Raw genomic sequence first — 26,492 nt, forward strand, 5'->3', positions numbered from 1 at the left:
TTATGCCCCATAGTGGCCCCTGCACACAGTATTATCCCCCATAGTGGCCCCTGCCACACAGTATTATGCCCCATAGTGGCCCCTGCACACAGTATTATGTCCCATAGTGCCCCCTATACACACCATTATGCCCCATAGTGGCCCCTGCACACAGTATTATGCCCCATAGTGCCCCCTATACACACTATTATGCCCCATAGTGACTCTACACACAGTATTATGCCCCATGGTGGCCCCTGCACACAGTATTATGTCTCACTGTAGACACCCATGAACAATTATTATACTCTGGGTATTTTCAGACCCCAGAGTATAATAATCGGAGACCGAAGGGGGGTACCAACATAAAAAACAATGTTACTTACCTATCCCCAGCTCTGCTGCAGTCCTCGGTGGTGTCGGCCATCTTCAATGAAGTCCGGGAATTCACATGACCCAGGACGTCACATGACCCGGGACGCAGGCCCCAGTCATATGACATCAGCTAGAGTCACAGAAGTAGGCCCGAACCTGCCCAGAGAGGTAAGTAACATGGTTTTTAATGTTATCATACCTACGCTGGACCTCGGATCATTATACTCGGAGGTCTGAAAAGAATCCTGTGTATAATGATGTTTGTGGGGCCCGTGGCATCACTTACCGATCCTGGCCAAGTAAATAGGGCCTGTTACCGGCTGGAGTAACTCCATCCGGTAATGGCCTATTAAGAAAAGAGAAAAAAAACACAGCGGTAGTGGCTGTCGCCGGGCCGCTACCCCTGCTACCCCGGTAGTTACGCCACAGAGATTTCCGGGGTGGTAGACTCACATTGAACATATAGACTGCATGTCAGCCTGACATGTCCACATGTGGCCGCTGCAACCAATCACTAGCTATAGAGGTAAGTAGTCAACATCCAGGTCAGTGGCCACATAACATGCGTCAACACACTTTTGTCTGGTGAATGGAGACTGTCAAGAAAATAGCAGGAAATCAGATACTGATGATCTATACTGCAGATAGGTCAACAGTATCCAACCCCTTTAAATATATAAAGAAGTCTTCTAGAAGATCAGCCATGTCTCCTCTCCTCTTCCTCACTATCCTGTCACTGGCTGGAGCTAGAGCCTTCCTAATCTGTCCAGTCCATACTAGAATAAAAAGATGAATAAGCCCTGTGCCTTTCCTAAGCCCCACACCATTGAACTTCTAATAGCATTGGAGAAGAATCAGGGGATCAACCCCTATGTTTTTGGCAGAAAATCTACAAGACAATTTTGGGATCATACAGAAAATGCTGTAGAAATCAGAGAACCAGTAAGGGTCAATGCACACAGAGTTTTTGGGTGTGGATTTTGACATGGAATCCATACCAGAATCTGTGCAGAAAAAAAGCCTCCCATTGACTTCAATGGGTTACTTTTTACGCGCGGAAAAAGGAATCCATTGACGTCAATGAGAGGCTTTATTCCCACGCAGATTATTGTGCAGATTCTGCATCACAATCCGCGCCCAAAAACTCCATGTGCATTGACCCTAAAGCCAAGTACAATGTTTGACCGAAAAAAACAAGACTTCCTTGGCTTGTCCACTCCCAAGATTTGTCGCCAATTGATCATTCATGGGATCAGCTGGGATGTCAACTTTGACAACTTACCAGCATGTAAGAGGGATGTAATGGGATTTCCATAGAGGACATTCTGTCCTAGCATTTCCATTGAGCCATCATAAGCATTAACCGTCCACATCATACACATTGCTCAGTTTGTGATTTGCAATCTAAAAATATTTGATAATTACGTAAACGAAATATTTCAGATTTGTGCAAGCGCTGGATGTTGAAATGTGTTACTAGATGGCTTATAAACAACGTAGGCATTCCAAGAATCATATTGATGAAACGTTATCTCCCGTAACCATGTAGCACCTCTCCCCACAGATGCCATTCATATTCCTCAATCTGTTATGTAGATCTTTTATCCCAGCAACCTCTGTTATTCCAGTCTCCCACACAAACACAGAGCAGGCTTCCTCTGCAACGTATGTCTACAAACAGGACCCTGCTCATCAGGAAATCTCTAGACATCAAAGGTTTCTGTGGGGTTCCATATCCTCCGGACTTAAACCCTGTGGATGGACACTAAGTGCAAACAGTGAAGGCAAGGGATGGGCAACCTTTGACAAGTCAGCTGTGATCGAACTCTATGACCTAGGAGGCTCAGCGTGAGAAATGGTGGATGAACTTCAAAGGTGGCCCACTGGTGACAAAGTCGTCCTCTTACAAAGTCTCATGATAATGACTAAGAATTATGAAAAAATAAATAATTCTACTGCAAGTTGTGGCTTTATCAGAGATAATATGACATTCACCTAGATTATTTCTATTTTGTTTAATATTTTATTTGGGTTGAGTGGTTGGGTTCGGAAAAGGTCGGATCCCGATTAGCGATCGAGCAAATTTCACAATCGCGGTCGGGTTCGGCTGGGAAATGATCGTAAATTGGATTTTGAAATCTTAAGATCGGCTCAATCCAAAAAGTGACATTTCCTATAGAGAAGCATAGATTAGGGTTGAGCGGTCGGGATCGGAAAAGATCGATGATCGAGAAAATCACGATCAGGGATCGGCTGGAAAATGATCGGAAATTGGATTTTAAAATCTCAAGATCGGCTCAACCCTAAAAATGACTTTTACCATAGAGAAGCATTGACTAGGGTTGAGTGGTCGGGATCGGGTAAGATCGGATCCCGATTGGCGATCGAGCAAATTTCACGATCGAGATCGGCTGGAAAATGATCGTAAATTGGATTTTGAAATCTCAAGATCGGCTCAACCCTAAAAGTGACTTTTACCATAAAGAAGCATTGACTAGGGTTGAGCGGTCGGGATCAGGAAAGATCGGATCCCGATCGGCGATCGAGCAAATTTCACGATCGAGATCGGCTGGAAAATGATCGCAAATCGGATTTTAAAATTGATCATGAAATCTCAAGATCGGCCCAACCCTATATTTTACAAAATTATATTATTATGATTTAAAAATTTGACCACTAAAGTTTTGGGATTTTTTTTATATAGTTTTATTTTACTTTTTTTCCATTAAGTCAGGGCTACATGGCGACTTTACTTTGTATTTACTAGTATCTAGAGTCACATTGTGACCCCGAGGATACTGCAATGGAAATTTCTAAATGCAAAAATGGTGCTAGATTTTCTTTTCGACTAGAAGTCACAGTTGCAGCATTTTCAGGATTATAAATGCAGTGCGAGTCCATTCACTTACATTGGGGAAAGATTTGCAAGGTAACACTGTGAACTTTGGTTGTGTGATGGGAACCTACATGCCCAAAGAGATAACTAGTTCCCACAAGATCTCAACAAGCTTTAGATTTGGTAACTGTGCCAAGCAGTCCTCGAAATATGTTTATTCACCCTATGAACTCTTACGTCCACCATAGGGTGATTGTTTATGGTCTTGAAGAAGTCCATTTTCCCAACCATCCCTGAGAGTAAACAGGATTGACACTAGACTTCTAAGATATTATGGTGGCCTCAAAGATTAATTTCTTTATAATTAAGGTATTTGGTGGATAAATATGATACATACACTGATGTGAGGATTTAGATGCAAGGCCAAAGCAAATGCAAGAGCTGGCTGATAACAGTGAGCAATAGAACCAACTATCTAGAATTTGTACAGCACTGTGAGCCAAGACACACCTTCAGACGGCTTCACCACCACTGACCGCAAGGTTAGATGGACTTTTGCAAAATCTGATGGTCTGATTTGTCATTAGATATTAACTGTAAAAATAATAAATGCTTTGCAAACTGAAACCCAAACCAGAACCCACAATTAACCTAGGGTGCGTTCACATATATACGGCACTGCTATCAGGGAAACTGATGCCTGGACAAATCCCATAGTTTTCTATGGGATCGATTCTGGCAAAAGAGGCATCAGTTCTGGTGCTGGATCTGTGCCTCAGCCAGATGGAAAAACTCTACCTGTAGCGTTTTTCCATCTGGCTCCGTTGAAATACCTGCAGCACCAGATGCTGCCGGGTGCAGCCTGAAGATGGATGTTTTGCAGAGGAGCTGCCTCCTTTACAGTCCACCTTTTAACAGTAGTGAAGCCAGTAATTGCGGCATGCTCGCGTAAGCGGCCAAAAAATGGCCATGTGCATTTGTAGTCAGCTCTGCATGTATAGAAGTTTGACCCCCAGAGCCGGAAGAAGACGCGAGGATAGGTCGTTCCAGAAGAAGATAGAGGCATTGCTGGAGAATTCTTTCGTAGCATTGGGAACGCCCCCAGTGCTGTTTGAGCGCTGGGGCCCGTCCCCAGTGCTGCGAGAGAACTCATTTGCATACCGACGAAAACTAGGATTTCTATCGAACGGCAGCACGGAGAAGACATCTAAAGGTAGGAGAAGAATAGCCTTTCTCAAGGCTATTCCTACGTGTTAGGGAGAAAAAAAAAACATTTTAATGATAGGATCCCTTAAACAATCTGAATGGTCAAAGCCTCCTTTCTTAGTAAGCATGACCTGTGATGTCAAAAAGACATTTGGATGTCTGGTGAGCGTGACCATTATGTTCTTTTACCTCTATTCAGCCCTGTGGCTTCTACTTTCAGTTCAGATACTAGTGAAAGTTTCCATGGAAATTTGGGCATGCCTCAAAGTCAGGCTTGTAGCGATCCCATGCATAGACTTTTGGTCCTGGTGTCGGGAATGTTAGAAGACCATTTCCCATTGGAGAAAGCTTATAACATATCTTATCCCTATGCACACTTTACAATTTTCACTTTATGTCTAGATAAAATGCATCTGAATTACCTTATTTGCAGCAACAGGCGTGTCAATATTTAAGGGGGTTGCTCATGATTTTTTTATGGTCTATTTTTAGGATAAGCCATAAATACCTGATGGGAGGGGGTTGACAACCAGCCCACGCACAGATCTGCTCTTTAGAGGGTGTCCTGTCCTTGTACTATACAGTGGATGGAGCAGGAAGCAGATAGCTTTATACCCTGTATAGTGGTTGGGCGCCAATACGACACCTTGGTTCCCATTAAGAAATGTGGCTAGTTAACATATATTTTAGCGATATGTATAATGCCCTGTGCCTGTGATATTGTGGTGAGGTGCATGGGCCGGAGATACTACAGGCTATGTAATGTGTTTTCAGCTTCTACCATGTAATAATGGCTCCAGCAGGCGTATGCTCTGGCTTATATAAAAAGCTTATGTCATGCGACACATCTGCCGTAATCGTCCGTTCTGCTTCTCGCACAGGTGGAGAGGCCAAGCTTTCAATCCAAATTCCTAACTAAACTGATACATTCTCCCATCTCCTGGGTATTATTAGAGCACTCCATTCACAATAGGTGGAAAACACTTGTGCTTTTAGTTTTCTGCTGTCAAAAATGACAGACCTGGTATTCCAGCCAAAGATACAATTAAGGATCGGGATTCCTTATGTCTGGTGGGTCAGGAAGCTAATGTCTTGATTTTGATGAGATGTGAAATGGCAATGGAGAAGGGATCTGGATCCAAAGAACTAAAGGGGATATGCAATTTGATGCTGAGATAATCCAAGCTCAGATGTGGCGGACTTGTTGTATCGCTGATGACAAGTCTTCTATGTCACCTGTCCATGGCATGTCACATGCCTATAGTCTTCTGCGACTGCATATCCATACACAGGTACCTGCACAGATCACTAGAACTTTCATTATCTGTACATGAACTGGATGAACAGGCTCTTCAATGCAAGTGCAAGTACACAAGTCTCATAGTGCTCTGTGCAAACGGTTAATGCAAAATTATTTAGTATCGATCTACTCTCCGGCACCGTTATGTATGGTATTGCCAATGATAGCCTGCACAATGTATAGGGTACGCACTTTGTAGAGCGTTTAGAAGGCACTTTGTAAGAGGACACTATGTACAGAGACGTAACTTGGAGTTTCCTGATTCCCAATTCAATATCTGTAACGGGGCCCCCATTTACCATGTGTTGAGATGGGCGGATCAGCCAAATTGGCAGTATTATTGGTCACTGTGTAGTCTATCTTATGGCCATTTTAACACATTGGTGATCCCAGTGCAAAGGTTTCATAAGTAGGGCTCTCCATCAGCAGCACTTCGAAATAAGTGACCTGAACAAATTATAATGCCCCCTCAGTGACCCTCACATAGAATAATATCCCTTAGTGGCCCGTCACATAGTCAAATGCTCCTGCATGCATCACACTTACACCTGCCCCCTGTAGCCCCTCAGACATTAACCTATCCCAAGTGCTTGTGGACCCTTGGACATTATACTATAATGATCCCCTCCAGGTTGCCCCCACAGTTTAATGTCTCCCCTCCATGTTGCCCAAAAAGTGTCATGTCCCCCCCAAATTTCCCCCACAGTCTCATGTCCCCCCAAGGTTTCCCCCACCATTTCATGTAGCCCTCCAGGTTGCTCCCAAGTTTTATTTCCTCCACAGTTCTTTGTCCCTCTTCAGTAACCCCTGCTATGGCCGCTTGATTACTGTGTAAGCGGCAATTTTTCTTGTGGCCGTGGGTATACGCAGTCTGCTCTGCCGGAGGCCTAGAAGTTTGACCACCAGCACCGGAAGAAGACGCGTGAAGAGGCCGTTCCTGAAGAAGATGGAGGAGGCGGTGGAGAGTTCTCTTGCAGCATTGGGGACGCCCCCAGTGCTGTTTGAGCGCTGGGGCCCGCCCCCAGTGCTGTGAGAGAACTCATTTGCATACCGATGAAAACCGGGATTTATACCGAACGGCGGTGCAGAGAAGACATCTAAAGGTAGGAGACGAATAGCCTTTCTTAAGGCTATTCCTACGTGTTAGTCACCAAAAATTGTGTTTTAATGATAGGATACCTTTAAAGTATCCCTAAACTTGTGAACAACTTTTTATTTTCTGCCAGCATTTGTGACATTAATATTTCTTTAATATCCTTTAGTAACAGGTCATTTATGCAAAATCCTGCACTGAAATCCACTTTCTGCTATCTGCTGATATCTCTGGAATAACACAGATAGAACTGTGATCTTGGTGTCCTATGAAGCATGTGTATGAACTCCAATGAGAAGCAGTGAGAGAAACAGGAAAAGAACTATTTACAAAAAGTTGGGATTTTAGTGCAAGATTTCACAGAAAGGAGCCAAAATTTGTTAATAAACTATATTTCAAGAATGACATAAATGATGCCAAAAAAATCAAGATGTTCAAAAGTTTAGGAGTTGAATATTTTTCTGCAAAGTGATATACAGGGTGTCCGGAAAGTAAGTACACAAAATGAAAGGGTGGACTTTAGCCGGTATATGAAGCGTTTTTTTTATTAGTAAACACCGTTGTGGCGCTGCAGGTAGACCGAGATGTCGGTTTCCTATCCCTCACTGCGCCATGTGAAAGGAGAAACGAAGAAGAGAAAGCGCTTTAATGGGAAATCAGTTTAATCACTGTTACTTATTACAAGAATTGCTCGAAGTGCTGGCTGCCTGCCTCGATGCAAGCAGTGCAACGCCGGGAGATGGACTGATGCACCCGTTCACAGACTCCTGACATGATCCTTGCTGCGACGAATGCAGCCTGGATGTGGTTCACGAGCCCTTCACGGGTTGGCACAGGCGTTGCGTACACAATGGTCTTGACATGTCCCCATAAGAAAAAATCAAGTGGGGTCAAATCCGGCGAGCGAGGGGGCCACAGCACAGGTCTGCTGCGTCTGATCTACCGATTCGGCCATCACTTGTTGATGTGTTCACGGACGATGTGGCCACAATGGGGAGGTACTCCATCCTGCTGGAGCCACATCTTTGCCTTCATGTTCAAGGGCCCATCTTCGAGCAACACCGGCAAATAATCCTGCAGAAATGCACTGTGTCGGTCTACCTACAGTGCCGCCACTGTGCATTTCCGGTCACATGTTCATTAATAAAAAACGCTTCCTATACCGGGTAAAGTCCATCCTTTCATTTTGTGTACTTACTTTCCGGACACCCTGTATAACCTTAAAACAGTATTAGAACAAAAATGCTAATTTAGCAGACGGCGCAGAAACAGGTTACTGTCTTCAGTATGTCATTTTTAGCAGCGCCATAGTCATTGACCCACTATCATGGAAAATTCTTGCCTATTAGATAATGTATTATCCACACGGCAGCTTCATAAGTGTCATGAGTGTCCTATTTTTCCCCCTCTCTCATTTAACAGACCTCATTTACCTGTCAGCAGGTTTTGCAATACGAGCTTGAGTAGAACCAGACTCTTCACCTATAAAGTATAATGGAACCTGTATAATGGAGGGATAAGGAGCGAGCCAAGAGAGAGTGCATTGCCGGAGGTCACTTAATGGTTCTGGAATGCCGGCCCTTGACAAGTTCTTGAGTGAATTATTGTGCAATGGGGGTGTCCACATAAATGAGGTGAGATACCGTAACCACCGGGGTTCTCTCCTCCTTAAGAGGAGCTTCAACTTCTGCTGGAATTGACAGTCCTGTAAATATATCATGGTTACACATCCAGACGCACTCCGAAAAGAAAACCACAAAAATAAATATATTGGATTTATTACATATAATATTCGTTTTTTTATTTGGCAACTTGTGGCATGTGTACACATTAAAAAAATAGACCATATTTTGTAAAAAGCAATAGATACTTTAAATGAGCTTTTTTTTTTCTTTTTTTTTATCACTGACATATTTGCCATACAAATGATTTTTCTTTCTACAATATAGAAAACAAAATAGGTCACGTCAAGTGCAAAACATCAGTGGTATTTGAGTTCAGCTGAAATGGTTAAAGTGCACCTATCACCCATGCACAATAGAGATAGTAATTTTTGTTTTTGGTTGGAACCAATATTCATCAGTAAGGACCAAGAAATACATCAATGTCTCAATGTGTATTATATAAATTAGTCTCTAGCACTACCTGTTGCAAGGTAGCAATCCTATCAGTCAATGTCCGACCCGACCAGTCTTGGAAAATGACTTGGATGTAAGCCAAACTAGACACTCATCTGCAGACAGCTGTTATCAGTGCAGAGTAGAGTTTGGCAGGGTGGTCTTATGAGGATCTAGGTGGTACAGAACTGCTCAACATTCACTAGTGATGTCCATCATACAAGAGGCCCCTTGTACGTTATACCCCAATGACCACTAAAATTTCCATATTTATCATCTAGGCTAGGTAGAAGATCATTGGAAACATGTTATTTTTTAAATTAATAGGAAACTGTAGAAACTCCATGCTGATGTTGTCCCTGGTCAGATTTAAGCCCAGGGCTCCAGTGCTACAAGGCAGCAGTGTTAAAGGGAACTTGTACGTTGCAGTCCTGTTTGTGGGCAGTATGCTATAGAGCAGGAGAAGCTGAGCAGATAGATATACATGTCTCTGTTAAGTTTTTATGAAGGACATAGTGGGACAAACCAAGCTGAAATTAAAGGGCACCTAAACTTTCGAGAACGTTTTCATTTTGCACCATGATAAATTTTGTGACTTAGTTTATTAATGGATTTTGGCTCCTTTCTGTGAAATCCTTTTCTAATATCACATTTTATCTATAGGCAATGGAAATCCTCACTACTTCTCAGGGAGAGTACAGGGGAGTATGGGTGTAGTACAGAGAAGCTGAGGCTGGGGAGAGGTCATTTCAAATGCTCATATCTCAGGTATTATAAAATGTAGAAACATGTGTTTGGCGTCATATTAAAGATATCCATATGTGTATATACAGCTATCAAAGGTATATACAGCTCTCATATTCCAGCTGTTTTCAACTGGTGATATCTACAAATATAATACAACTGCAGTCTTGAGAATCTCATCTTCCATATGACACCAGAAGCATGGTTCTAGATTTCATATGACAACAAAAGCACGGTTCTAGATTTCATATGACAGCAGAAGAATAGTTATAAATTTCATATGGCACCAGAAGAATGGTTCTAGATTTCATGACACCAGAAGCATAGTTTTAAATTTCATATGATCATATAACACCAGAAGCATGGTTCTAGATTTCATATGGCACCAGAAGCACGGTTCTAGATTTCATATGATACCAGAAGCATGGTTCTAGATTTTATGTTCCACCAGCAACATGGTTCTAGATTCCATATGACACCAGAAGCATAGTTATAAATTTTATATGGCACCAGAAGCACGGTTCTATATCTCATATGACACTAGAATCACTATTCTAGATTTCATATGACACCAGAAGAATAGTTATAAATTTCATATGACACCAGAATCACGGTTCTAGATTTCATATGACACCAGAATCACGGTTCTAGATTTCATATGACACCACAAGCATAGTTTTAAATTTCATATGACACCAGAAGCGCGGTTCTAGATTTCATTTGACACAAGAAGCACCGTTCTAGAATACAGAAACGGGACAGAAAGTAGATTTTAGGATTTCACGGAAAGGAGCCCAAATCATATCCTTGTGCTCTGCTCTTCCTGCTCTATAACCTACTGCCCAGAGATAGGACTGAACGTACAACATGAAAGGCTCCCATTAACCATTTCATTACCATGCTACCCACGAACGAATGGTCATGAAGATTGAAAATTACTATCTCCGCCATAGGCAGGTGAGGAGTGAACTTTAAGTTCTCATTTATACAGTTTTCTTTCTCATATTTATATGTAAAAGTGTCTATTAATGATTACAAGTCAGATTATTCTTTATAAGATATTCTATGTAAAAAAATACTTGTAACAAAAACTGGTGTTAGTGAAACAGCTAAATCTTAAAATACATCCTAGGAATGGTTTGCAGATGCTCAACGACATATTCCTGTATAGTTTCACCACCATTCTGCATGGATTACAACAACTCGAAACCAGGGGCGGTGCCCGAGACGGCAACGAAAACGGATTCCCCTCCAACGCTTTACACAAACTAACACAAAACATTTGTTTCAGTGTAGTGTACACTATAGAAGACAAATATTGTCACGTTAATCATTACTAGATCTACCAACAAGGTAGAAACCATGAAATTAGACTATTGCAGCGAGAGGACCGCTGATGTTACATGGACCCTCGCTGATCTGCTGCTCAGGACAGATACCTCAGCCTGCCTCTTCTGTACACCAACCAGGAGTACATAGCTGTCACCCCGTATACAGGCAGTAGCGGCAGGCCAGTATGCTGGTGCCCCAATGTGAGCCTGAGAATTCCTGCAGGGATTGGAGACGCACTTGGCTTATAGACAATGATACTCTCCTGTCAATCTCACAATGTGTACAGTATAGGAAGAAGGTGGATTGGAGTCACTCCTCTCATACTCTCATACATAGGTACGTCCCTGAATTATAACAATATCTCATGTCAAACTCACTTCGGGAGGCCATATAAAGTGGTTCTTTGATATTGTTCGGATGAGTATTGATTTACAAACATGGAGGCCTCAGCTTAGACTTGTGCAGGAAGGGGGTTGTAAAACTTCGGAGCTTGGAGGTATGGATTGAAGATGGCCATACACACTTACAGACTTCTGACTGGCCGATCATTGGACGAGATCAGCCATTAGGGCCGTCAATCAGATCTGAAAATATGTGTGTTCTCAATGCCTGATGGTTGACCACCACCAAAAGAAGAGCCATGATCCTTTTGGTTAGTAGTCAACCAAAGATATTAGTGTTTGGCCAATTGTCAGCCATTTGTGAAATTGATCTTATTGTCTAAGGCTGTCAGATGTACTCATTTTACCCAAAACCCAAGTTGGAGGAGAAGTTAGCTACTTCCTCTCGCACTCGTTTAGCTTGTTAGACAGGCACAAATGTGCTGCCGTATAGGCTATAGAGTAGAGGAAAGGCTCTTGTCTTACATATACTTGATCAGTCTTAGACTGGTCCACCAGAGTACCAGAGGATGCCCAGGTGGACCCAAACTCTAACACAATAATGGTCCAGCAGAAGAGACCGAAATTTGAAGGGTTTTATGATCTATTTCCTAGGGGTTGTTGTAGTATCATTTTATCTGGTCAGCCCAAGAAACCTCAATCCGACACCATCCATGATGGACAAATGGTCATTGATACCAGATCTTAATTCACATTCAACCATCATAGATTCGTGGATATCGTCTCCATAGTCAGAGGAGTGACTGTGAATGGCCAGAAGGGCAACATGACTTAGTGACAAAGATATAGGGCTGCCATTGGTAGCTGCCAGACAGCTCCTTCCTGTCTTCTATATATATATACTATAAATTACTGAGCCAATAACAGAAAACAGTCTACAGAGTACGGATATCCGCTTATCAAAATCTCATTTACAAAATTTTTACCCTGGTATTCCTTAAAATGTGTAAAATGGTATTACATTCCCATACGGTTCGCCCCTATAAATTGACATGAGATAGTGTTACACGCTTGTAGCTTACATCCCTATACATCTAGTATCCGTATATAAGTATCTTCAGCGGCAATACCCTTTAGATTGCATTAGTGCTGTACAGACATTATTTCATGTCCTTTCATAAAAAAGACATAACATTGCTAACATATAAAAAGCTGTGTCGTGCTCACTGGAGAAAGATCAGACAATGTCCGAGATGTTTCTAGGTATGGCAAAGACTTATCTGATAACGCCAATATGTATGAGCCAGTAGGTACTATGTAGCTTTATAATATCCATGTCACCCATATGTCAAGAAGAAGTCCACTTTGGGCAATGCCTTTTGGTTAGAAGGGTCATTCCATGATAAAATGATCAATTATACTGCAGCGCCACCACAGGAGACTCTAAGCATTACACAGTGCTCATTGGAAGTAATAGGCTGTCTACGTTATACATGGACATATTGAGTCCTCCACAGAGAGATGCTCTTTGTAACTAAAATGAGGGTCAGGAGCAGGGATCTCCTTCTGTTATAGTATTTGGCTTCATTCACACTTATCTATTTTGGTCAGTGTTTTTCATGAAATGAATCCGAAATAAGAGATTTTGGCTTATGAAAATGCGGACCAAAATACACAAAGGTGAATGATCCCTCACAGTGGTCACTATACCAGGCGGCTAGTATATAAAGCCTACATAATATGGGTGGTGATTTGGGGCATCTGTAAAAATGGATTCCCCTTTATGGAGGAAGTTAATCCCAATAGGCCTTTAAGCAGTTCCCAGCATAATGCAAGACCAATATATTAGTGCTAAAGCTTGTCTGAGACGTCCACAATGGAGGACTTCTAAGGCTACATACACACTGGCATTATTTGGTCTGCGCTCCCTCCATTATTATCTGTTCCCTAAATAGAAAATTCACATTAAAGGTGTCAATGGTGATACCAGAGAAAAAAACCCGAACCAATATATATATATAGCATTTGTCCCAGTCTCCCTGTCTAGTATCTCTCGTTCAGGTCATGCTTTAAGGATTTCCCATTGACAAAACACTTGTGCAAATTGTTGGCTTAAAGGGAGTCTGTCACCGGCACCCAACCCCACAGATCGGTAGGTTAGGGTCACCTGAAACAGTAATTTCCCCTTGTGAATTGCTGCCTCCAGATATTGCCTTCATTTGTCAATATGCAAATTAATTATTGGAAGCAACAGGGGCAATGGCAACACCCTCGTTGCTCTAAAGAACTCATTTGCATATTGACATACAAGGTGACAGACTCCCTTTAAAGGGTAACAATCTTTTTACGAAATGTGAGACATATGAGAAGTTATGATGAGTGGGTGCTGAGACCCCATGGCTAAAAGGTGCAAAAGCTAAATGGCGTCTCCTATAGATTCTGTTTGGCTCTGCGATGCTTGGAGAATGGAGTGAGTGGAGTACTGAAATACAGTCTATGGACTTCTTATGAATTGGAAACCACCCAATAGAAAAACTCAGGGGCAGATCCTTCAAGTGCACCTTCATTTTAAATGGTTAGGGGTCCGAGCACTGGGACCCCCACTTATCAAAACCTCTAACGTTTCACTATGACATAGGGTTACTGGGACTATGATATGGCTTGCTGTGCTTAGCATAGACCATCAACATCACATCAGATCATTGAGTTGACAAAGTGCTGTGTCCTCTTCGCAAGTTCATTTCAGTAGGTCTGAGCTGCACCATGGCTTGGTGACCAATGGCCGTGATATCACTGACCTGAGAAGAGGAAGTGGAGCCAACTGATCGGCAGGGGACCAATCTAATACTGATGGTCTATCCTAAGGATAGTTCAAAAATATCATGGTCGATAGCCCTTTAACATACCTGTGCAATAAAGGAAATTCTAAAAACATGACCTTTCGGAGTTGGATGCGGACTGGATTAGAAAAGTCTACAATCAACTTTAATGTGATCTGGTTGGAAACACAAACACCAACAGCAATCTCAACTAAGAAGCTCTTAAAAGATCCCAGTTATTAATAATCCACCATAATCTGTTTTATACAGTCCCACGACACTGGAGGCTCACAAGAGGTAATCTGATGGTGGGGGGCCCTTGTATACTACAACTGCCCCCATTTTGCAATACATACTAGAAAATGGAAGTGTTCAGTACGTATTCTAGAAATACAGATTCTATACAGTAAATATCTACTGTATATAACAATAGATAGATCTCTGCCCCATGGAAATCAAGGACCAATATAGAAGATGTTCTCCATATACACTGAAAGGGGCGACATTTACCGTACATTAAGCCCAATACAAATAAGACCAAGTACATGACCACGAGAGATGTGGTCGGCCATGTCCAGATATGTCTACTCCAGCCACAGACTCTATGAATATCATTACATATACACAACAAGAACGGTGAGCGCTGATGTGTCTTATGTTAGAGAGGGCATGTACCACCGAAAATGACAAGTAGAGTTATTAAAGTGCTAGTTAGTATGGAACACAATGGCGCAGCTTTGGAATGACGAAGGAGATGTCTTTGGATGTAGGGTCTATTTTTTACTTGCATATGTGACCAGGTGGTAGCAAACATAGGCACTTAAACTAATAGCATTTTATCATTGTCATAAGACTACAGAAAACACAGACGTAGAGTATTCTAGTGCAGAGGTATGCCACCACTGTCTCGTGCCTACCGCCCAACATCACGGCTCTATAGACTACAATATGATGTCCTGCGGCAACCACAAAGCCAGAGGATAGCTAGACCTTTTTTCCAAGTGATGGAGATTTTGCAGAATATATCACCGTTACTATATATTCTACAACTTCATGTGCTTTGCAAAGTACAATGGCAGAATAAGGCAGGAATGAAGGAAACAGGCACTAATAGCACAAATGGAGTTATAACATGTAGCATCAGATCCATGTGCACAGGTCATGACAGCAGCAACGTTAATGCATGTAAACTAATGGACTTGTTCCGATGTAACAGTATTGCTTTAAGGTGGTGATCCCCCTTCAAATGATAGACAATGGATATTTACATCTCACAGAAAGTAATGGCCCGGGATATAATGTATAAGACCCAACAGTGCTCACCTCTTCTTCCTTATATACAATAGTACAAACAAGTACACTATATATCAGGCACAATAAAACGCTTCTAGCATAAAGGGTCATGGTGAATCTCTGAAAGTATCTTGGAATAGACTGCCTGTAAGACGCCACTGGAGACTTAGTGTTAGTAGAAGTGATAGTAGTCACAGGGCTAGCCCTCTTTTCATTATTTAGAAATAACAAATGAATCTGTAGACCCATCACTTTATGGCATTGCGTGTCCAAATAGCCATCGATTGACTATCACTAATCAAAAACGCAGGTTTAAGGGTATTATATACTGTAGATCATCCCTACCATTACATACCAAGAGGTAAGGTGACGTATCTTGAAGAAATTGTATATGTACTTTGCATTAAATGCCACCCCCAAGGTCATGACATTAACCAGAATGGTTATGGAGAAGGAGGAACACTGAGTCTTGGAGGACTAGACATCCAACGGCCTACGGTTGTGGATATGTTGTGTAATATTTCACTAAGTGTTAGCTTGAAGAAATTGTACATGTACTTTGCGTTAGATGCCACCCCCAAGGTCATGACGTTAACCAGAAGAGCTATGAAGAAGGAGGAACATTGAGTCTTGGAGGTCTAGACATCCAACTGTGTACTATTTCACTAAATGTTAGACCATATTCAAAGCTCTCGTGATGGTATCAAGCCCTACAATCCCTTTGATACTCCCGGTAAACTCTTCCCATTTAGAATCGTCACTTTCGAGATCACTACAAAGCAGCGAGTCTTGCCACCCTTGGAAAAATCAGCTGTCAACATGATGTTTACTGATTCCTCTATGATGAAGAAAACCCACACTCTACATCGCAGCCAGTTCTTGTTCGTATATGTCTTTAAAACCTCCCCCACAGTCAAAACATTTTGCAGTTCTCCAACAGAATAGACACACATCCAATTAGACATGTTCATTCTCTTTCCGAGCTGTTGTTTAGAAGGGTTTTTTGCATTCATAAAACACACATCAATTCTTCAAAACAAAGTTCTTTTTTCTTCACGGAACTGTCATCTGTGAAGAGGTTTAATGATGTGTGATGAGTTGGGCTCATTACGTGTTTAGCCATCCGTCAAAAATGCAGCAAAGTACAAGCATCCATAGAAGAGTCAAGTAGTAACACAGGTAAAAAAGAGAAAAAGAAAAATGAAGGAACAGGCTCTCCCAGTCCATGCAATGCGTTGGTGTGGTTGATGTAAATACATTCAGGTTGTTACTAGCCTCCTGCGTCATACCTATGCAGAGTTCAATACTACATTCATTGGAAATGGGACACGCAATGTGCTCCTCAAACATGAGTTATGTCCACGGACCTCATTGGTAAGAGTTGGCCAGAAATCTCTTCAGTGTGCTTTTTTTATAAAAAGACTATCCCGGTAAACTCCAAATCTCCTTCTTGTAGATCAACGGTTTATGTATATACAGTGCAGGTGACAAGTTCCATTCATTTGGCAGTAGTAATGGCAGTGTGGGTATGCCATATATAACGGAAATACTTCGGTTGAGAAGACAAGGTAAAATTACCATCTGGTTCTTTCGGTACACATTCATTGACACTGTAGTAAATGGATTCTGAAGGTTTAGGTTAAACTCTTTCCACTCTTGCTGGGTCGTAGGCATCTGTAAAAAAATAGAAAGGATTTAGAAGAGGAACAAAAACTGTAAAGGTCAACATTGACATATGGTATAGATCAGTGATGGCGAACCCTTTAGAGACCGAGTGCCCAAACTGCAACCCAAAACCCACTGATTTATCTCAGTGCCAACATGGCAATTTAACCTTAATACTGTGCGGATCCACAATTGTGGACAGTTACGGACGGTCTGTAATAATATCACTAAACAGATACTATGTGATAAAAATAGTGTAGGGCCCCCACACAGTACAATCTGCTCCACAGTGGCTGATACACAGTACAATTTGCTCCACAGTGAGCCCCACACAGTGTAATCTGCTGCAATCTGGCCCCACACAGTATAATCTGTTCCACAGATGGAGAGGGCTCTGAGTGGCACCTCTGGAACGAGTGCCATAGGTTCGCCATCATGGGTATAGACCAAGAGAAACACTTCCATTACCAGCAACTCCATGACTGAGGAAGCTCCATCAAGGATTTCCAACAGTCAAGATCTTCAACAGTACCTAAGAAGACTTTACCACTGTCCTTTTCTGTGTGTACCATCTTGTCTAAAGGAAGCTGAGAAATAGGACTCTGGTGTTTTGACATTAACTGACTAAAAAAAGGTCAAGATCACAGTCAAACATTTATAAAGTCTCACTGTGCCATATTTCATTGCTTTTAACCACTCAGGATTTCTACCAGTAATACTGCAAATCTGCTGTTTAGTCTACCAAAAATGGCCATAAACCTGCTGGGTGTGTAATTTGTACGGGGGCCTCTCAGTTCTCTGATGGCAGATGATGGTGGACATAGGGATCCAGAAATTGAATCCTTTCTCTGAAAGGGCAGTCTCCATAAGTAAACATAATACCCCTGGCCCACATCAATGACCTCTCAGCCAGCCAAACCATCCCCCTGCTTCACACTGACTCTCTGGGGATGGGTCGCTTCTTCTTTTTGGAAAAGATGTTTTGGTTTGGCTATAATTCCTTTACCATAGGAGGGATTTATCATTCCCTATACACCAGTTTCCTGACGTAGAGGGAGGATATTGAGGAGTACATACGGCACAAGCCTGATCTGCACCTCATGCATTGCATTGTTTGAATGTGGGCGAAGTAGGGAGGTCCAAGGCATCATGCCATATGGAAATCGACTTGAGTCTCTTCATATATCTCTGCTTCCTAGCAGCAGTCGGGTAATTTATTAAGACTAACATACAATATACCAGTCTCATTGAATGTGCTCCATTTTCTCTAGATTTCATAAAAAAACATGCATTGATCTATAGGGATCTACCTTCCAAAAGGTGGCGCTAGAGTGAGTTTTCCTTTGTCTATCAATAAAGACCTATTTAAATATTCCTTATCAAGGAAGATAAGCCATCACCAGAGATGTCTAATAGCAGTTTACTCCCCTCTTCCAACTGAGAACTGAATATGCGTGTATTAGAGGAGGTCAGGAGGAATAACTGGCGACTGACTGCATCTAATATGAATAGTTTTACTCCTAAGGATCCGGTAATCTGAATATGTAGAGAGATAAAGTACAACTAAAAGCTTATTATTAGAGATGAGTGAACAGTAAAATGTTCGGGATTCAATATTCGTTTTGAGTAGCCCCTCAATATTCGACTACTCGAATCGAATATCAAACCCTATTACAGTCTATGGGGGGGAAAATGCTCGTTTCAGGGGTAGGCAACGTTCAATCAAATTATACTTACCAAGTCCACGAGTGAGGGTCGGGCTGGATCCTCCCAGAAGTCTTCTCCGTGCAGCGTCCCCGCGGCATCTTCTGGCTCTGAATTCACTCTGCCAGGCATCGGGCCTGGGCAGAGCCGACTGTGCATGTCCGCACTACAAGTCTGCCTGGCAGACTGAATTCAGAGCCGGAAGACGCCGCGGGGAAGCTGCACAGAGAAGACTTCTAAAGGTAGGAGAAGAACCAGTGTTGATTGGCCGACTATATAGCATTCGGCCAATCAATGCTGGTTCTGCATCAAACTTTTCCATTCGAATAGCGAGTAGTATTCGATCGAGTACGAGTATTTCGAATACCGTAGTATTCGATCGAATACCTACTCGATCGAATACTACTCGCTCATCTCTACTTATTATTCCTCGCAAATATAACAATAAAGAGATATCTAGAATTGTTCTGATATTCCTTTGAACTACAACAACCAATGAACCTTCACACAATGACATATATATATCAGAGGCTAAGACGAAACATGGCTCCATTCTATTCACACTCTAGGTTGTCATGACCCAGGGTCAATAGATAAGAAGAATACAATAGATCCATACAGGCCAAAAATAAGAGAGATGATGGGGTGAGAAAACAAAGCTACACTGGTCAGCCACTAAATATTACTGTTATTACACTTGGTGGAGCAATATTTTTCGGGGTTGTGGATCTGACTACAATAAGACCACCCACAGGTATCACAGACAAATCCATTCCAAGTGTAAAGATCTGATGTAGACATTCCAAGAAATTTTTACAAAAAGAAAAATGAATGACCCATGTTACCTGTGCATGATAGTTCTAACTTTTCTTTTCCTTTTGGTGTTAGGAGTAGATTCTCATCCAAAGATATCACTCGTTTATAAATAGAGCCCGTGGAAAATTTCCGCGTTCTTCCATCTTGTATCCCATGGAACTGTTTATCTTCATCTAGTTCATCACCTGAATCTGTGCTTTTAATACTTAACCGCCTCATTCGCGAAACAGAATCCACCTCTTTCATTCGAGCAAGGCGATCTACAGCAGTCCGAACAGGTGTACAGGCAAGTTTGCCCTGTAACGTCTCAATCCTCTTCGAAGGGTTCCTTACCCTTTTCTCAGCACTGCTTGTAACGTTTGTCTCACTGTGTTCTGAAATGGACTGACACAAAAAACTTGGATCCTGACGTTGATCAATAGCTTTTAATTTCTCAGCAGCTTTCTCATTGTCTAAAGGCAAATGTAGGACACTCTTGAATACCCCCGTGGTCTCTTTTGTAGGAAAAAAGATTTCACTCACTTTTTTCTCCCTGGTAGTCTTGTCTGGTTGTAGACCACTGCTAGGGAGAACGTTCTCAGGACTTTGAGTTTCAGAACTCCCGTTTGAAACCAGACAATCATCTGCTACATCAATTCCAAGAATTCTCGCCGCTCTCTCGTGTAGAGACTCGTTCTCTGGAATATCCAAATAATTGTGCTCCTCATAAAAATCTCCGTTACGACTTGTGCTGATGAACTGCTTACTCAGGTCTGGAACAGATCGGCCATGATTTCTGTCAGCCAGTGACAACTTCCGGATCATATTGTCCCCTAGTTGGCCAAATTTTGCACAGCTGACCTTCACGATGTCAAAAAATGTGTGATCGAAACATGTTTTGTCTTCTTTAAAATGATGAAGCCCAACATCTTTGGATTGTTGTTTTTTATTGTTAAGGATTTTGCTCACATGCGTTTGCCCTGGTAGTTCATGTTCCGATTTAGTCAATGCCCCGGTGTTTGTGGCCACTTTGTCTCCAGCTTTCTTGGTTTGACCTTGCGTTTCTCCCATCAAGCAGCCATCCAACAACTTCACAGCTTTGTTCTTCACCTCAGCAATCTTTGAAGCTTTACATACTTCACCCCCAACCTCACTGTTATGACTTGACAACTTGTCTGAGCACCAACTATCTAACTTACTTTGATTCTGAAGAACCTCAAACAATGGTATTTCTTCAATCTCTATAATATGTCTATTGTTGCTCAACATCTCTCTCCTTAATGCTGTCCTCGTGGATGGAAAGTCCACCTGGGTCACCCTACTCTGCTCCTTCACCACGTTCTTTTCTCCATCGTTAGTACTAGTACTACCATCTTGCTGCTGAAACTCTTTATTCATACTTTCCAGTTCGCTTATAGCATCCCACGGGCGCCGGTTTACCGGTTTTAACAGGAACTGTCCAAAGATCTCCTTCTTATTACATGGGCTTTCTTCTTCAAACTCATTCTTTTCGCACTTGACAATTTTTTCTTTTCCATCTGGGCTTGCGTTGGGAAGGTCGAAACTTTGGCTTGGCTGGGTTCTAGGTATCTGTGTCAACAGTAAAGATGTCCTAGAGAATGCGCTATTGGTGGACGGTGTAAAGTTCACTTGACCTTTTATGCCAAATATATTTGGTTTGGCGTTTTCTGGAAGTCTACGTGGATCTCCCAATGCACCTGTAGGAACAAATTGCGACTTATTTTCCAGTTCACTTTCTTTTGTACCATTGTAAAGCGGGGAAGTCGGTATATCTGTAAAAACGGTTTGGGTTTGTTGATCTTTGTACTGATCGCCTGGCCAGGAGCCAGAATAGGTCAGTTCTTTGTGTTTCCTCTGCTCACCAGATCTGAGGTCATTTGCTTGTTTATTTTCCTCTGTTTTGGACTGGCCTTGTTTTAGTAGCTCGGTATTATTGTTCATGCTTCCTGTAAGTGTTTGCAGCTCTAAGTCACTGGAAGATGCACTTAAAAGCCTTTGCTCGTGTGGACCCCCGTTGCTATGTTTTAACATGTTCATCCTGTCCACATTGTCTGCTACATGGTTGTTGCTCTTAGACATATCTGATGTGGCAGAGTCAGCTTTAACGGGAATGGAGACCAAGCAAAATATTGTTTCATTAAGTTTTCTCTTTGAACTTTTTTTACTAAAAACAAATGATTCGGGCTCGAATTTTTTAACTTTCGTTACGGTTTCACAAGCGCTATCCGAATGCGTCTTTTTCAAAGAGAGTTTGTGGGTAGGCTCGCTATCCTCCGGTAAGCTACAAGCGGTAGCGCCATCTCGGTTCTCGGGGAGAGGATAGCACATTTGATCGGGGATGGTGATGTGCAACCACTGCTTGTGTTTTATACCCTCTCTTTTTACAAAATGATGGCCTGCATTTCGCGGATTTATAAAGGCACTGTCTTGTTCTCGCTTCCGAAAATTACTTTCTTTACTGGATTGCTCAAGTCTAAAGTGATCGTTATGTTTTTTACTGTGATTGTGTTTTTCTGCCTCCGGGGCACCTGCTATATGTTTGATACGTGGATCATCAAAGGGGATATATTGCACAGAGTGTTTACAATGTTCAGAATGCCTGTGGTTGGTCGGTTTCGTGAATGGACCGTTATTTCCAAGACAACAGGTTGGCTTTTTGTCACTTGTGCTGGTTTTCTCCACCAAAATATTTTGGCGTATGCAATCACTTGAGCGAGGCACTTTTTTGTAAGGTTGATTAGCTGCATGTAGGAGGGGTGGAGACTTATAGGATGGGGGAGGTATATAATGAGGGGGTTCCATGCCTGAGTCATGAAAGCAGGATTCCTGGGGGGCCTCTAACACTTTAGGAGATGAATTATGTTCCTCTTTTTGTTGGCTGTCCTGGGTTTCAGCTACATCCACAGCTCCCCATGTCTGCTGGTGAACTTCATATGAGGGTGGCTTTGAAGGTCGACTATATTTCGGTTTTAAGAATGAGCTTTTAAAGTCTTGTTGTACAACATATTTATCCTGTGAGGGTATTTTATTTTCCTTTACGAAGGAACTGTCACCCGTAGTTGAAGATATAGCCATATGACATGAACCTTCAGGAGAAACTTTTGGCATCAATTGAGATTTTTGCTTATTTGGACCCAAAAATGGACTATCTTCAAAAGTCAAGGGGCTGAATTCGAGCTTTTCACTACTGCCATCTGACATCTGGCTCTCAGATGACTTTGGACTCACTCTTACTTTTTGCTTGACTTGATCCACATTTTCGGTGACCGTATTGTGAAATTCCTTGCAGTTTTTATCTATAAAATTACACTTCCACTTTCCCTCAATATCGGAGGACGATGCGATATTTTCACCAGGTGGTCTATTGCCATGGTTTAATAAAACACTGAAATCCTGGCCTCTCCTTCTCCAGTATTGGATGTCTTTATCTGTCCTTGCCCAGCATGGTTTTTCAGTTTGAAGTCTTTCAGGGACCCTAAAACACAAAAATATTCAATGAGAACAAGTAAAGAAGGAGACAATGAAGTCAAAATAACACAATCAAAGTGAATGGCAGTATCTTTGCTCCACAAGAACATTCAACCAACTTCTCTTTCTAGGCAATTGCCCTTGGAATGAACAGGAATTTTACAGGGAGGACTTTTCTCTCCGCATTTTTTGGACGGAAACTGGGCAGAAACCAGACAGACCCCATTGTAGTCTTTTGGTCTATGTAACTGCTTTTTATGCGGATTGGGTTTCCGTTTTTCAGGTCTCCAAGCAGACCAAAAGAACCAGTGGTGTAACTAAAATCTTGGGACCCCGGGGCAATCTTTTGTCTGGGCCCCCTACCTCATTCCTACAATGAATTCTTGATAGTGATGGTTACGGATGCTAAGGAGTTCAATCCTTTTAGTGTGGTTAGGGGAATCTGTGGGTCTCCTTGGTTTATGGGCCAGATGGAAGCTGCAATCTCAATACTGATGCCAGTGCTTATGGCCCCCTAAGGCTCCTGGGCCCTGATGTGACTGTACCCTCTGCACTCCCTCAAGTTACAGCCCAAATTTTGCACCAAATGTTGGCACTTTTTTGTGTATCATGAGCCACGAACTTTCTCTTTAAACCACAACCCTTTCTTAATAAACTACACCCTCTTGGACAACTAGACCCAGATTTACTATTAGTTAGACTTCAACAGGATATCTGAAGATATGCCAGATTTATCACAGTGACTGATGCTGGATCATAAATCTGGCATATCTTTACACTGCCTAGTCTACATTTATACCACTTTTTAGTTGGCATATTTTGAGCCAGAATTATTCAACATTATTTTGACACATTTCTTGCTTATCATGGTGTAGCATGTTGAAAAAATTTACATTACGTCATGTTTACGCCAGTGTCTAGTTGTAACCACAATAGTAAATCTGGTACAAATTTATTAAATTTGGTCTTTTATATGCCAGTTTCAAGAATAAGCCTGCACCAAAGCTAGTAATAAATTTGATGAACCATGGGCTGTCCAAGCACAAAAACCCCATCATGGCTGGCGTAGATTTGCACTATAATTTACATTATTTTCTGGCATAAATTATAGTATATCTGTTGGGCCGCTGTAGGCCATACCCTCTTTCTCTAAGGCCCACCCATGCCCCCTTTTTCTTTGTAAAACTTTACTTACCGTATATACTCGAGTATAAGCCAAATTTTTCAGCCCAGTTTTTGGGCTGAAAAAGCCCCCTCGGCTTATACTCGAGTCAGCAAAAAAAAAAAAAAAAAAATTAATGTATAGAATCTCCCATAAAATAGTGCCAAAAAAAAAGATTTAAAAAAAATAAAAAAATAAAAGTTGTAAATCCCTCCTTTCCCTCGAATACATACAAAAGTAGAAAATTACTGTGACACACAAACACATTAGGTATCCCTGTGTCTGATCTACTGAATATAGGGGATCTGCAGTGCTCCTGTTCCGTCGGGAAGGGGTTAATAGGAGCACTGCAGATCCCCTATACTCAGCCAGGCTGAATTCCAAGTGGGGGAAGAAAAAACAGTCCTCAAGCTCAGGGAAGGGGCAGACAGACAACCAAAACCCCCCCTCCCCTTCCTCAGCACCTACTGCACCCAAAAACTCCGACCATTTTAATTTTTGAAATTTTCCAGTAGCTTCTGCATTTCCCCCCTCGGCTTATACTCGAGTCAATAAGTTTTAGGGGGGTCGGCTTATATTCAGGTCGACTTATACTCAAGTATATACGGTATATCCCCCCAAAATTGCAAAACGAGTTCTGTATTTTTTGTTTTTTTCTCCTTCCTGCCCATCCCGATTTTGTATTTACACTGGAAGTTTCCATTATTAATAGACATTTCACTGGGGTGAGTCAAAAAGTGTATAAAGTGGAAGGAACTGATTTATAAGATATGAACATTATTTAGGGTTTAGTGTCCGGAAACGAGTTGTCATCATTTCTCTTTACGTCTCTGCCACCAGCGAAATGACAAAGGAGAAGAATTCAATTTGACACAAATAGGACAAGGATGTGAGCGGGATCCAAGAGAAAATATTCCTCTCAGGTTAAAAGTGCATGCGGTTAATTTTTGGATAACAGCTCCGCTTCATTATACAGTTCACAACACACATCATTTCATTTGTTTCGCCACACCGCAACGTACTGTAAGATTTATAACATCCTGGGGTTAGGATTGTCTTTAAACTCTTCCAATTCTTACAAACTGCTAGAAATATTCACTGCGAGATGTTTCAGGATATGCAAAATTGTAGCTTGAGTTATGTCCAATTACAAATCCATTCCTGCTGCAGTGACAAACTCACCACTGCTATAGCTGGAGATTTCTTAAAGGGTACCTCCAGTTATAAATAATTTTGCATAAATGAATAGTGCAGGTGAATATAAGAAACTTTGTAATATATCTTATTAAGGAGATCTGTTTCCTTCTCCACTTACTAGACAGTTCTCCTGCTCCTTATCTTCAATCCTCACTCTACCTGTGTAACATCTCTGCCTGTTCTGGTCTGGATTGAGATTTGGTACTGCTTTGTCTCTCTGGCTTTGACCCTTGGTTTGATGACTCTGCTTCTGTGTTGCCTTGTTCTGTGTAACATTTATTCAGAAAAGGGACTGTCGCTAAGTTGTCCCTGTCATTAGGACAGTTGTGGCAAGTAGGTAGGGACATGGGCTAGGTCAAGTTCAGAACTCACTGTCTCTCTCTTTCCCTTCCTCCCTGGTTTCAGCACCAGCACTAGGGAATTGCTCAACCAGCAATTCCCTTACAATCTGTCTCCGTCTTCAGCCACACACGTACAACTCTATGGAGGAGGAGAGGAGAGAGTGAGATTTTTCTGCTGGCTGGATAATTGATTTATTGTCTCATTCTGTGTACTCCTAGCTTATTATCTACAACCTAGCAGTGTAACAGCAGCAATTATTTGAGTGTCTTTTCTGCCCCCCTCCACTCCTCGTAGATTTATATGGAGAAAGAAACTGCTGGAAAAGTGGAGAATTAAACATATATATTAAAACGCTTCTCATATTTACCTGTACTATTCATTTATGACAAGTTGTTTAGAACTGGAGGTACACTTTAACCCCTTCCTGCCGCAGGCATTTTTCGATTTTCGTTTTTGACTCCCCTCTTCCAAACACCATAACTTTTTTTTATTTCTCTGCTCTCAGAGCCATATGAGGTCTTAATGTTTGTGGGACAAATTGTTCTTCATGATGTTACCTTTAATTATTCCGTACAATGTACTGGGAAGTGGGGAAAAAAAATCAGAATGGGGTGGATTTGAAGAAACAGTGAATTTGTGTGACTTTCTTACGGCTTCATTTTTACGGTGTTCACTGTGCTGCCAAAATGACATGTCCCCTGTA

At 41.8% G+C, this 26,492-nt stretch overlaps 1 protein-coding gene across 1 annotated transcript in view; it reads right to left on the reverse strand.

The window, feature by feature from the left end:
• Positions 1-8,589: 8,589 nt before the first annotated feature.
• The window catches only part of JCAD (junctional cadherin 5 associated), a 96,710-nt gene continuing 78,807 nt past the window's right edge, over positions 8,590-26,492 (reverse strand). The window contains exons 4-5 of the mRNA XM_075271598.1: positions 19,650-23,095; positions 8,590-17,109 (exon numbers count right to left, since the gene is read on the reverse strand). Of these exons, the coding sequence (XP_075127699.1) occupies positions 17,075-17,109; positions 19,650-23,095 (3,481 nt within the window). The 3' untranslated portion in view covers positions 8,590-17,074. The remainder of the gene's footprint in view (positions 17,110-19,649; positions 23,096-26,492) is intronic.

Source organism: Leptodactylus fuscus, chromosome 4 (genome assembly GCF_031893055.1).
Source record: "Leptodactylus fuscus isolate aLepFus1 chromosome 4, aLepFus1.hap2, whole genome shotgun sequence".
Lineage (NCBI taxonomy): Eukaryota > Metazoa > Chordata > Amphibia > Anura > Leptodactylidae > Leptodactylus > Leptodactylus fuscus.